Source organism: Camelus bactrianus, chromosome 12, assembly GCF_048773025.1.
Source record: "Camelus bactrianus isolate YW-2024 breed Bactrian camel chromosome 12, ASM4877302v1, whole genome shotgun sequence".
Taxonomy (NCBI): domain Eukaryota; kingdom Metazoa; phylum Chordata; class Mammalia; order Artiodactyla; family Camelidae; genus Camelus; species Camelus bactrianus.
The window spans coordinates 26008905-26022496 of NC_133550.1; the positions used below are offsets into that span (position 1 = coordinate 26008905).

The 13592-nt window shown below is 39.2% G+C and overlaps 1 protein-coding gene across 1 annotated transcript in view; it reads right to left on the reverse strand.

The window, feature by feature from the left end:
* Positions 1 to 1021: 1021 nt before the first annotated feature.
* The window catches only part of WIF1 (WNT inhibitory factor 1), a 65642-nt gene continuing 53071 nt past the window's right edge, over positions 1022 to 13592 (reverse strand). The window contains exons 7-10 of the mRNA XM_010970511.3: positions 11395 to 11490; positions 5579 to 5674; positions 4969 to 5064; positions 1022 to 1865 (exon numbers count right to left, since the gene is read on the reverse strand). Coding sequence (XP_010968813.1) covers positions 1744 to 1865; positions 4969 to 5064; positions 5579 to 5674; positions 11395 to 11490 — 410 coding nt within the window. The 3' untranslated portion in view covers positions 1022 to 1743. The remainder of the gene's footprint in view (positions 1866 to 4968; positions 5065 to 5578; positions 5675 to 11394; positions 11491 to 13592) is intronic.

The following is a 13592-nucleotide window of genomic DNA, read 5'->3' on the forward strand; positions in this document are numbered from 1 at the left end:
ATTCTTTTTTATTATAGGTTATTACAAGCTATTGAATATAGTTCCTGTGCTATACAGTAGAACTTAGTTGTTTATCTATTTTGTATACAGTAGTTCGTATCTGCTAATCCCAAACTCCTAATTTATCCCTCCCCCAACTTTACCCCTTTGGTAACTATAAATTTGTTTTCTATGTCTGTAAGTCTGTTTTGTAAATAAGTTCACTTGTGTTTTTTTCTTAAGATTCCACATGTAAGTGATATCATATGATATTTGTCTTTCTGAGTTCCATTTGTACTATATTTTAGATTCCACATATAAGTGAAACCATATATTTGTCTTTCTTTTTCTGACTTACTTCACTTAGTATGATAATCTCTAGGTCCACCCATGGTGCTGCAAATGGCATTCTTTTTTATGGCTGAGTAATATTCCAATGTGTGTGTATGTATGTATACACACATCCTCTTTATCCATTCATCTGTTGGTGGACATTTAAGTTGCTTCCATGTCTTGGCTTTTGTAAATAGTGCTTCTGTGAACACTGGGGTGCATGTATCTTTTCGAATTAGAGCTTTCTCTGGTGGGATTTCTCAGTGGGACTGCTGGATCGTATGGCAACTCTATTTTTAGTTTTTAAAGGAACCTCCATACTATTGTCCATAGAAACTGCCCCAATTTACATTACCAATTGGTAGCACTTTTATTTGCAACATTTTTGCACCTTTAGAAAGTCTTCACTAATGGGATATTTAACACAGTCTAGTTAGAGAAGACTTCTTGAGAGAAATGACAACCAATTGGGAGCCAATATAAATTGTTGCATGTAGTGTTGCAGGCTATGACAACGGAGTGTGCTGTGACATGGCTGGAGTTGAAACAGAACTGGGAAGGAGGGATGAGGCTGGAGAGCTGGGACAGAGTCAGATAATAGAACATCTTCTCTTTTTTATGATATTGCAAAGTTTTACCTTCCACTCAATTGCAACCAATTTTATTTCCATAAGATAGCACACACACAGAGCACTCCATACAACACTCAGAAAACTAAAGCAGCACCTGTATTTTATACATACAAACCATATAAAATGTTTATGTAAGAGCTGTGTTTTGTTTACAATATATTATATTGCTTCAAGCCAATGCCAAAAGTTCATACATTATATTCCGTACTTTATTGTGTTTACAATATATTATATTGTTAAATGCCACTACCACAGTGTTATTTTTCTTTTTTTTTTTTTTTAATACTGAATTCTCTGGAATCATGGTAAGGTCAAAATATATTGTGAGTTTAAAAATAAGGAGAATTTTTAAAATGTGACAGATGTCTAAATACATGACGGTACAATTTGAAACGCTGTAACTTCAGCACTTTTAACTGCTTCATCCAAACCCTTGTGCTTTATGCATTTTTGTTCCATTTATCCTCCCTAATGTTGCCCAGCCCCTCGACACCATGAATGCAGTGTACTTTTGGAAATCATCTGCCAACGACACACAGAAAAGACAAAAATTTAACCTGATCAACTGACAAAATTAGTCCCAAAGCACTGAAACAAGAAAATCTATACCATCAGGCTACAGACGTACTTAGAAAACTTAAAAGGAAGAGTAAATATCAGCTCAGTGATTTATAATGAAGCTAATAAAATTCAGGCCAGTATTCTTAACTGTAATGAACATTATTTGAACATTCAACACATGAAAGGTTAACAAAGGCTATGAACTTGGTGTAACTTAAAACATTTCAGATGTCGGAGTTCACCAGATGTAATTGGATTCAGGTGGGTCCCGCGGCTCCTCGGCCTTTTTAAGTGAAGGCGTGTGCTGCTGAAGCCGGGCGCCTGCTGGCCTCAGGGCATGCATGAGGCTGGCTCCGTACCCTGCAAAATTATTCACAGCTTAAAAGAAAAGAAACTACAAAAACAGGCTCTTCAGATTCATTATTAACCATTCAAATGAAACCTGTTTTCCCTTTTCAACCCAGAGTGAGAGACCACAGTGGCCACAAAAAGCTACCTGAATGAAGAGATGTTACAGGTTCAAGATCTCTGTTAAAAGAAACTCATTTTACTAACTCCATCAAATCTGGCTTCCACGGAGTCTCTGATTCACTATATGTTTTGGTCATGCAAAGTTTGATGCAAAGTTTGGATGAATGTGATTGAATGGAAGGACCTTCTCCACCCAAGAGCAGGTGAGGACCTAGCACTGAGGTCCCGATAGCAGGGCTGCTTCTGCAGAAGATTTGGTCACTGATCCTTTCACTGTCTTGCAAAACCAGCCTCCAATACATTGATCAACTTCCATGTAACAACTCCCACTCATCATACAGACTACATGACTAGGTAGGGCTATTACACTTACACAAAATAGGAATTTTATAAGAATTAAGTACTTCGCGTGTACACGGTAGAGAAGGGTTATATTTGAACAGACTCCTTCTCAATGGGGATTTGTGAGTTTCAGTCAAGGTGAGACTCTACCATTAGTATTTCCAGCTCATTGTAAATGGAATGTAACACTGAGTTCCACAACTTGAGACTTCCTCTCTGATTACTTGTGAACTTCTGGAAATGCTTGGGGCACTGACTCATTTCTACTGATTTCCTATAACTGATCCAGGACAGCAATTACACTTTAAAAAGCTGCCTCCATCTTCCTGTGCCTTAGAGTCAAATTTTGCATTTCATTGATTCCTTGCGGTTTTTAAAGGCAAGCATGCCATGAAATGACCACTGAGAATACTTTGTTCCTGAATGTTTTGCTTTGAATTGTCAGTTTGTAGGCTAGTAGCTCATGGAATGGCCAAGACAATGAGCCAACAATGCGCTGGAATAACTCCCTACCCTCCCTACCCTGCTGCTCGCCCTGCCACCCACGAAGCCCAAACCGCCCTGGTGACCGGGAGCCTAAGCCGGGAAGTCTGTCTCCAGTATCCTCCTCCCCACTAGGATGTCTGGGTGCCCAGGACCTCCCAGCGTGTCACCCCCACTGGGAGTCTGTTCTTAAGAGAACTCTGTGCCTCAGAGCTTCCCGGTCACCTCCCTGCAGTCAAAATAAACCTCATCCTTTCAGCCTGATTCTCTTAGCCAATGCACAGAATGGCTGGGTGGCCTCTCCCAGAAAACACGTGTGCATTTTAATCGAGCACCAAGGCATCTTCTTGACGTGCAGTGCCTGGACCTGAAGGAGGCCAAGATGATGAAAGCTTTCAGCAGCAAGGTTTACAGGTAGGGGTGCTATTTGGGGACTGGCAGACCTGTCAGAGTTGCTCAGCTGCACTACATGCACGAGGGCCCCTAACGTGCCTTCTTCCTGGAAGAGTGACTGGGTGCGTCAGCGGAAACAGTGCTGCTTGTACTCTCCTGGTGGTCGCCAGGCCCCCAGTGTGAGTCCCAGAAGACCTGTGTAACTGAGTCTTGAGACATGTGGCCTAGGCCCAAGGATTTCTGGGAACTTACTTTGATTTGGGGACAAACCTCACAGTTTGAATCCTGAGTTAAAGGTGGCATAAAGGGTTTGGTTTAACTCTTTGCCAAAATGGCCCCAGAAATGACTGATTTTCTACCGGTCTTTTACTCCAAAGAAGGTTCCCCCCACCAAGTATGTCCTAACAGGGGTACCATGCAATCATTGCCACTTGGGTAAAGGAGCTCTTTTCCAGAGGGGCTCCACTTCCGGTTAAGCTACACCCACCTGAAGCCAACTCAGTCTACCACCCAGATAATTCAGGGGGCGAAAAAGACTCAAATCAATGGCTTAGTATAACCTAGACCGGACACCAATTCACCTTAAAATAAACAAACAAATACACATGTATGCCCACGTATAAATGGTATATATACACATCAGAATAATATAATGTGAATGTTAGAACATATGCACAAAAATGAGAAATGAGAGGTTGAATAAATATATCTATATACATTGCACAGATGTTTATACATAAAAGTGATATGAGGAAATAAAATATAAAAAATGTTTTCAAACTAATATTTCCCCTTAGTACCCCAACTGTTCACTCCACACTCACTGGCTACCTGCATCACCCTTTGGAGACCACTGATGTAGAAAAACATCCGATGTGAAAATGATTTGTTCAACTTAAGTCCATTGTTTTGGAGACAATATGATAGACGCAACTGGACTTCTGCTAATGGAGGGGGTTGTATGACTGAATGAAGCCTTCCTTTCCTCAGAGGAAGGTGGCCAGTGGGCCCATACTTAGGAGACTGAGTTCTAGCTGCAGGATGTGCTGAAATGGCATTATTTTCTCTGCCTGCTGATCAACTGTCCCTCCCTCTTAAGCCTGAGCTCCACCAGGGAGGGATCCTGGTTCACTGGTCTGTCCCCAGTGCCTGGATTCATGCTTAGCGCAGAGAAGATATCATTCCAAACAGAATGACTGACTTTAGCAACTTTCATTCTGTGTATCAAACAGGCCAGTGGTTTATCATCCATAGAGCTAGTTCATTTTTGGTAGTCAGTCAGCTTGAAAAGACACACGTCCATGAAAACATGCCTCATGGACCTTTCGCTCCCTCCAGAGAACCCATTTGAAGCACACCATAACCCGCATAATTTAAAGATTTTACAGGGCAAATCTCCTCATGTATGATACACTAGTTGATCAATCCTGAACAATAAAATCAGAAATGCATAGATACTGACTCCACATTTGATTTAAAATCTTACTTTCACTTATTTCATAATTAATATATGATATTACCAAGTCAACCAGTAGTACTAACTTAACCTGGAAAATATTGTGGTGATATTTTACAGGGATGGTTTCATCTTTATGCTCTAAAGCTTAGGCTCAAAAGTTTAGAGAGAGTGCCAGCGGGCAGCAGGGGGAAGCACAGGGGGAGAAGAGGCAGTGAAGGAGAGGTGGCTTTTATGAAGTGGAAAGCAGGGCTGAGTTATGGCTTGTCTTTTCGCCTTCGGAGCCAGGAAGCAGACGTGAGAGAGGCTCACACTCACTTTTATTGCAGTGTCTTCCATGCCAGCCTTCTTGACACTGGCATTTGTTGGGTTCATGGCAGGTTCCATGGGTCCCACAGCCAGGCTCGCAGACAGCTAGAGTCAAAGGAGATAAAAAGAACGTTTCCTGCGCTTTCCTTTGTCAACAGAACTACACAGCTGCTTTTCCTGCAGTTCTTCAGAATGTGTTGGTTTTGGCTTCATCCCCTAATTTTTTTTTTTTTCTAAGTCAATCTCCAGCTATAAGTCAGTTCTGGACTTTTTGAAAAAGTTCTGAGAGTGATCTTCAACTAGACTTGGTGCTTCTCATTCACGAATGACACTCTGGAGGACTTCAAAACAGCTGGGTAATAGAAATTTATCTTCCTTAAGAAAACTCCTAAGAGTTAAAAAGTTTGGTTGTGTGTGTGTGAACGTGGCTGAGTTTGTTTTTTACATGCATGGATTTCATACGTCTTTGATCTACCTCGAGGAGACATATGTCAGTAAAGAAAAGTTAATTGAGATGTCCAGGCAACATGCAGTAGGTGCAGAAGTTACGAGGTCAGAAGAGACTCCTGCTAGTTTAATTACCCCATAACCCAGGCTGACTATGTGTATGGCTACTTACGCTTTGAACAGAGGTCTCCTTGGTAACCTTTGGAACACTTGCATTTGCTTTTCCCGATGCATTTACCTCCATTTCGACAGGGCTGTGGGCATTTGCCTGAAATACAGAAGAATGCAAATAAACACGGAACTCTGTGCTTCAGTCAGAGGTAATTACATTTTTCAAAGGCACTGCAAAACTTTGAGAGGATAAATGCTTTTAAATGGCAGTTATTTCCACTTATTTCAGATCTACTCTGGCTTTGTTACTGTTTGAGTTCTATTTTTAGAACAACCAGGCTAAGTATTTTTACTTACGATTTTCGGTATATATCTTCTACAATGAATATGTTGTTCAAATGCTGTGTTTACTTTTCTTAATTTTAAATAAACTTTAATTGAGAGTTTGTTGCATTTTCAGCAAATTTTAAAACATTTTTAGGCTTTATAGAGATTTTAACTTTTAAACAACAGATCTTTAAAAAAAAAAACAGGTGAATACAAGTGAGTTTAACAAACATTTAAAATAGATCTGAATGTAAGAACTGCAGAAGTGTTTCAGAAATGAAACATACTACCTTGATGTGAAATTTAAATCTTAACCTTGTTGAGCTGGTTTTGTTCAGCCTACTTGACTGTTTAAAGCATTATCTATTGGTTATGCCAGTGGGTATATGATTGAGTTTAGGGAACAGGGTTGTGTCTTTACTTTTTTTTAATAAACAGAATAATGTTTTAACTGATTCATAAACACTTGAAATTTAAGATATACTAAAAGTGAAGCTATCAGTGACCCTCTCAAGGATCTTTTCTCTGAAGTCTGATGTTTGAATGTCACTTTTTCTGAAAGTGAGCCTTTACGAGTGCATGGTGACATCTGTCTTAGGCTTGGATTCCCCAGAAGGCAGGGCTTGCAAGCAGAGAGTTTGTTTGGGGAAGTGACCCTCGGGAACAGGAGTGGGAGGCTGGGAAGAGTAAAACGTCAAAAGATGGAAAGCCAACACAAAAGTATATTTGTGGGCTGGTCAGCACGATGGGCAGCTGGGCTCTATCCTGCTGTGACTTTCGAGGAGCCAGGTAGACTGACTGCACCTTCCAGTTGCCTGAAGGAAGGGTGAGGGGAGCATTCATCATCTGCACTTGTCTCCCACTGATCACAGTTCACCCCGTGGAGTAAGTTTCTCGCATTTCCATTCTGTGGCTGTGTGAGTGCAATTAGGCTACGTCTGTGCAAAACAGGTCGTAGCGGTGGCTGGAGTGAAAGGTGCCTGATACCACATCTGTGCATTTTTCTGGAATGTCTTAGATCCTAATGATATATCATTCGTTCTTTTAGCTCTGTGCCAAATGAGTACTGCTAATGTTTTCTCAGATCTTTGAATCATAGGATTTTAGAGCTGGAATAGGGCCTTAGATGTAAAAATTGTATAGTATTTTTCTTCTTTCTTACTCTGGAAGCTGTTTATTCTCCTTCTGCAATCTAGAATTTGCCATCCCAAGGCTGAATTTTTTTAAGAAGTCAAAGATAAGGGACTGTTCACCCAGAGCTGACATTACATCCTGTAACTGGCAAAATGACGTTCCCAAGGGCAAACGACCATTAGACTGTTGTAGTCGAGGCGCTTGGATTTTGTTGTTGTTCTTTCTCTTTCTTTTTTTACTTAAGCCGAGCACTCATTACAGAGGCCTTGGTACAGAAGGAGAAATGAAATCTTTATCTTAAAACAACCCACCTTTCATTCCCTAAGCTCTTCTTTTTATGGCCAAATGAAGCTTTAAAAGAAATGAACTACTATTACATCTTCCAGGCAGGTACCATGCTTGACAAACATGAAGTGAATTCCATAGGAAAATCATTTCGCTAAGAACACTTTACGTCTCTTTTTACTTATCCAATATGACTTCCTACAAGTATAAATCAACCAAAGTGGCATACAGTGTTCATGGTGATAATACAGACATAATATTGAGATGTTAGAGTCTCTCAAAAACCTGGAATGCCATTAGACCATCCGGTTTTTCTGATGCAGGATGTTCTAGAAACAGGTATTAAAACAACCTTAATGATAGAATGCCACCTTTTCAGTGACCATTAAAAAATCCCAAAGGGTCATTTTCGCTAAGTTTGTATACAAAGAATAGCATTTACTATTTGGTCAAGATCCCAACTCTAATTTAAGGAAAGGAATACCTAACTCTGAATTTCCATTTGTATGAAAGAAATATCTGACTCCACTATATGCACGAAACTGGATCATATCATAGTACTCTGCAATGCACTGGGGTTTCTCAAGTAAGCAATAACTATATGGCAGAAAAGATAGAGTACTTATTGTGAAGTACTCGGAGAGCCCAAATTTCTCCATTTTCTACGAAAGGTGAATTTGGTATCCAGGGATAATGCGGAGAATGACTGATGGAGAGCTTTTTATTGACTCCAATGATCTTTTGCTTTTCTTGGCGAGGGGCAAGTGAGGACTCTTGGGGTCACTGCAGCCAGGAAGGAGGACGTTCTCTCCTGGTTATCACGCAGCAGAGATATGACTGCAGGTGACTGTTAGAAGGCCATTCCTAGATCAAACCTTATGAAGAGATGATTGTTTTAAAATTCTAAAGAATTCTTAAAAATTCAGAATTCTGTTTCTTTAATGTTGACTTTCTTTCCCTGAAAATATTCTGCAACCAAATTCAATCCATTGGACAGTGGAAAATTGAGTCAACTTAATACATTACACATTTTTAACCAAAAGAGACTAAGCACTGCCTGAAGACAAACAGATTTGACTAATTTTAAACAGTTAGCATTTTAACTGTAACCAGTGGATGAGTCCAGTGAGAACAATGACATAAGGTGTAGATGAAACAAAGACATTAAACTTCCTCCACCCATCAGATAGTGAGGTAACTTAAATTTGTGACCATCCTTCACTTAGAGAAAAGACAAAAATGGTTTACAAGAAGTGCCAACAACCATCATCTCCGGGTCTTAGATTTATGAGTGGTTTTAATTATTTTATCCAATATTCTAATTTTTTATAGAGAACACTTTATACAGGTAACTTTTATAATAAAAATAATTATTATAAAAATTAATTATTATAATATAATAATAATTAAATAGCCCATTAAGTTATTTAAAAAACCCATTTATAGTATAAATAATTTACGTGGTCTTTTTAACTGAAGGTTCATTAATGATTCTTGTAAAATCTATGAGCCTTAAATGACGAGATAAACATATACCACATACATCCAGATACTTCTAACCATGGTCTTATCTGTAAACCTGCAAGTTTATCTCATGGTCAAGTCAGACTGATGTTTAAGAAGATATCAATTCTGATAGAGGCCAGGAGAAATGAAAATATAAATAACATCAGAATACATATTTCGTTAAAATAAACTGACAATAACAAGCGTTGATAAGGATATGGAGAAAGTAGAACCCTTGTACATTGCTGGTGGGAATGCAAAACGTACAGGCACTTTGGGAAACAGTTTGGCAGTTCCTCAAAAAATTAAACATAGAGTCAACAGATGGTCAAGCAATTCCACTCCTAGGTACGTGCCCAAGAGAACTGAAAACATGTTCACACAAAAATTTGTACATGAATGTTCTTGGCAGCACTGTTATTCATAATAGTCCTAAAATGGGAACAGCCCAAATGCCCATCAACTGCTGAATGGATAAACAAAATGTGGTTGGTGTATATCCACATGGTGGAATATTATTTAGCAATTAAAAGGAAATAATGATATATGCTACAACATAGGTGAACTTTGAAAACATGATAAGTGAAAGCAGTCAGACCCAAAAGGCCATGTATTGTATCACTCTATTTATATGAAAAGTCCAGCATAGTTAAACCTAGAAGAGACAGAAAGTAGATTAGTGGTTTCCTGGGTCTTGGGGAGAGGACAATAAGGTGTGACTATGATGCATACAGGGTTTCTTTTGGGGATGATGGCATGTTCTGGAACTAGACAGAAGAGATGCTGCACAACTTTGTGAATATACTGAATTATACACTTTAAAATAGGCATTTCTATGGTATGTGGATTGTATCTCAATTTAAAAATAAGAATTACAGTTCAACTTTTTGTCTCTATTACACTAGAGGCACTTTTCAACCCAAGACCCATTTAAGTTTTTTTTGGTAACATGGTTCCTGTAATAGAAACAAAAAATTTCCTAAAAGGATTTGAGTATCACTCATGATAGGGATAATCAGGAGCTTTCAAAGGCCCACACTTGTGGTGTAGCTAGGGGGGAAGAAAAAACAGGACTAAAAAACACTGTCTCTGCCAATGGAAAGGTCATAAACCTAAGGGCATGAAAGGGCACACCTACATGGAGAGAAACGAACCCATGAACAAAGATTCATAAACATGAGCCAAGTACGCGAAGTCGGAGAGTAAGTACGGGGAGAAAATCGAGGGGAGTCAGCGCAGAGGTATCTTTATCAGGGCACGGTAATTAATAAGAACAGAAACCACATCCTGACAATTAGCTACATGTTCCATGGAAACTTCAGAGGTTTTTCATCTGAACTCCATAAAAAATCATCACTTCATCTACTACTCATTAAAGTACAAAAACCCACAAATAAATTAGAGGTTGAAAGTTAAAATGGGAAGTCAGTATTATTTAATTTTGAACCCACGACAACTTCAGAAACTATGGCTAGACCAAACAACACAGCGGTGTTTTATGGACACATTACAGCTGGGAGTGAAAATGCCACATTCCAGAACTTCCAGAAAGGTAGGGACGTCGCAGGCGTGCTCACTCACATTCCTTCTGCTCCTTCCTGAGCAGGGCTTTGATATTATCTGTCTTCTGGGTTGCAGAGCAATCTAGGATGGGGTTGGCTCATTTCTGACTCATTGCTAACAAAGAGCTTCAGTGACATGGCTGGAAGGTGACAGGGCCAGGACAAGGAGTTTGATATCCTGATTCCGCACACAATGATTATCTACCACATTCTACCCTAAATTTTTACTTTTTTGTATCAAATCATGACAAACATTTAGTGAAGGCATAATGTGCACTGATTTTAAGTTTACAGCTCAACTATTTTTTTTTTTACACAAACACTCATAAGACACTTCCTCAATCAAGATATAGAGCATTTTTCGCACCCCATAAAGTCCCTTTGCGCCCCTAATCACTATTCTGGTTTCTATGATCACCCATGATTTTGCCTGTTCTCGAACTTCATAAAAATGGAATCACAGAGTATGCACTTCCTCGTGTCTAGTGCCTTTTACTTAGCATAACATCTGTGCAATTCATTCATGCTGTTGTGTGTGCTATTAGGTGGGGTTTTTTTTTTCCCAGTTACTCTGCACCTTTTTTTTTCTCCTTTTGCTTGAGTCTATCCTTTCCTCTTAAATGGATTACTAGGCTCAGTCTGGTTAGGAAATGCGGCAATGAGTGCCAGAGGAAAAAAACTATGCCTCCAGGAAAGTAAACAAATTCCAGTTGTCCTAAAGCTCTGGTCAACATTTCTAGGCTGAAACTGTGAGCTCTGCACAATCAGAAGGGGACAAAAATCACTGATAAGAAACAGCACAACATGGTGAATAACCCAAACCCAGACACAACTGAGTCAGAGAGCGTTTGCTCCGAGTCATCTGAGCTACGTCACTCTTTGCCCCATCCTTAGCCAAAACGGATGGTGGCTGAATCTAGTGAAAAGAAATCACTGGCCTGAGACCTTAGACAGCTATGCATTGTCTCTGGGTTTGAGATTCCTCATCGATAAAATGAAGGGGTTCGATGGAGCTTCTAAAGTCCCCCCAAAACAAAAAAAAAAGCCGAAGGTCAACACTCACTTATTTCACACTGTTCTCCCTCTAGTCCTGGAGGGCAGATACACTTTCCAGGGTAGAAACAGGTCCCTCCATTGAAGCATGTGGTCGAACAGTTTGCTGTTAGAATGAATAACAGAGCACTGCATTAGACAGTAGGTTATATCTGACAACAAGAACAAAAAACTTTACTGAAGGCTGGGTGACACTTCTTATGCATCAGCTACTTGCCCATTTACTTATATAATAAAAATAAGTCACCTTACACATACAAGAATTGTAACCAGTCACCTGACCATTTGCAGATTCCAGCCACGTAACAGGATACCACACACATTACACAGTACCCACCTCTAGGGGGCTACATCTTAATGAAAAAAAAAGGGCATGCTGTGTAAAAAAATTATCTTTTTAATTTTCTTGTAAATGTCTATGCTCTTAAAAGGAGAAGAACGCTATACACCTAAGAAAATATTTTTTAAGGTAAAGGAGGAGAAAAAGGAGAAAATATACTTTGGAATAGATAAAAGGGAAAGAAGTGGTAAATATTAGGATCCAACAAAGGAGAAAGAAACTTTTTTCCAGTTTAAGAACAGAGATATAAGATTTATATCTTATATATATTTTTTTTAATCAAAGTGTAGTTGATTTACAATGTTGTATTAGTTTCAGGTATACAGCAAAGCAATTCAGTTATACATATATACGTGTGTGTGTATATGTGTGTGTGTGTGTGTGTATATAAAACTATTCTCTTTTATATTTTCTTTCCTTATGGGCTTTTACAAGATATTGAATATAGTTCCTGTGCTATACAGTAGGTCCTTGTTGTTTATCTATTTTATATATAGTGGTGTGTATCTGTTAATCCTAAACTCCTAATTTATCCCTCCCCTACCCCAGGAATTTTTTTAAAAAAATAGACTTTTATGATGTGTGCAGGAAGGAGTAATTATATTTGGGAAAAGACAGACGGTCGCCCCTTGTGAGATCCCATAGGCAGGGAAGTGGCAGCAGCATGAACTGAAGGGGTGACCTTGGGTGTATGATTGTGGAGTCCAGTTACCTAGATTATCCAGGTAATAATCATGCTCTTTGTGATTGCCTCTAAACCCTTTCTCTTAGATCTAGTCAGCTTCTGGAGTCTGGCTGCTCACTGGCACCTACAAGAGAGGGAGGACAGAAATGGGGACAGGGGAGAGCAAATATCTAAAAATAGACAAGTTGGCTCATTCTATAAAGGAGATGAAAATAAGAGCTTGGATTCTTGGCTTTTCCAGTCTTACGGCCTATTTGTTCTCGTCCTATATAAACAGGCCAAAGTTGGCTATAGATGAATGAAAGCTGAAATAAGCTTCCAGTAGGAAAATCAGAAAGGAAATCCAAAGGTTCTAAGTGTATGTTTTCTTTGTGGAAAAGAAGTCCAACTAGAATATTCCACGAATGTCATGCTTCTTAAATGATAAAGCTTTTTGTTAAAAATCCTAAGTATCTCCCAGCTTACGGCTGTGCTGTACTTTCTTTAGCAAAGTCAAGCCTCCTGACATGGAGGGAGCGGCACACTGGGGTAGAGAACTTAGGATTTAGGAGAATCGGCTGTTTGGGCTTCCCCTTTGCTACTTGCTGCTAGTATTTTAAGGGCTGGGCAGTTGTTTCTGTGAGTGTGCAGAATGCAGTGAACCTGGGAGTATAATCCAAACTTATAAACTATGACAAAGCTGACTGCTAAATTTGGCCACACTCTTAGCATTTCCATAATACTTTACCATCCTGACCAAGCTTCTCTACATTTCTGTTGTGCGGTGATTCTTGACTAAGAAAATGAGCCAAAGACACTAAGTAACTTAAACTGGGGCTGAGGGTTTGATCAGCCAGTGTTTAACTACTCAGTTCTTAAAAGTTTCCAACAGATGTCCCAAGAGCCAATGAAAGTTAATCTTTAGTGGTTCTTTGACTATGTGGTTCTAAGGTCTTAGCTCTGTGCCAGTAAGTAAGCCATTTTTTAGAAGCTCTACACTCCCTCCTGGATAATAAATGGATCTTTTTGTTGAGGTAGTAAAAAGCATTATTTTTTAATGTTCCCAGATCTCTGATGAGACCAAGTGGAATTTCAAGTCTTTCCAAAAGAATTTAAAACAAAATTACTGGAGTCTAACAGGTAGGAAAATCTTTCAGCTGAAAAGCAAAATACTACAAATGTAAAAAGAACTGAAATACACATA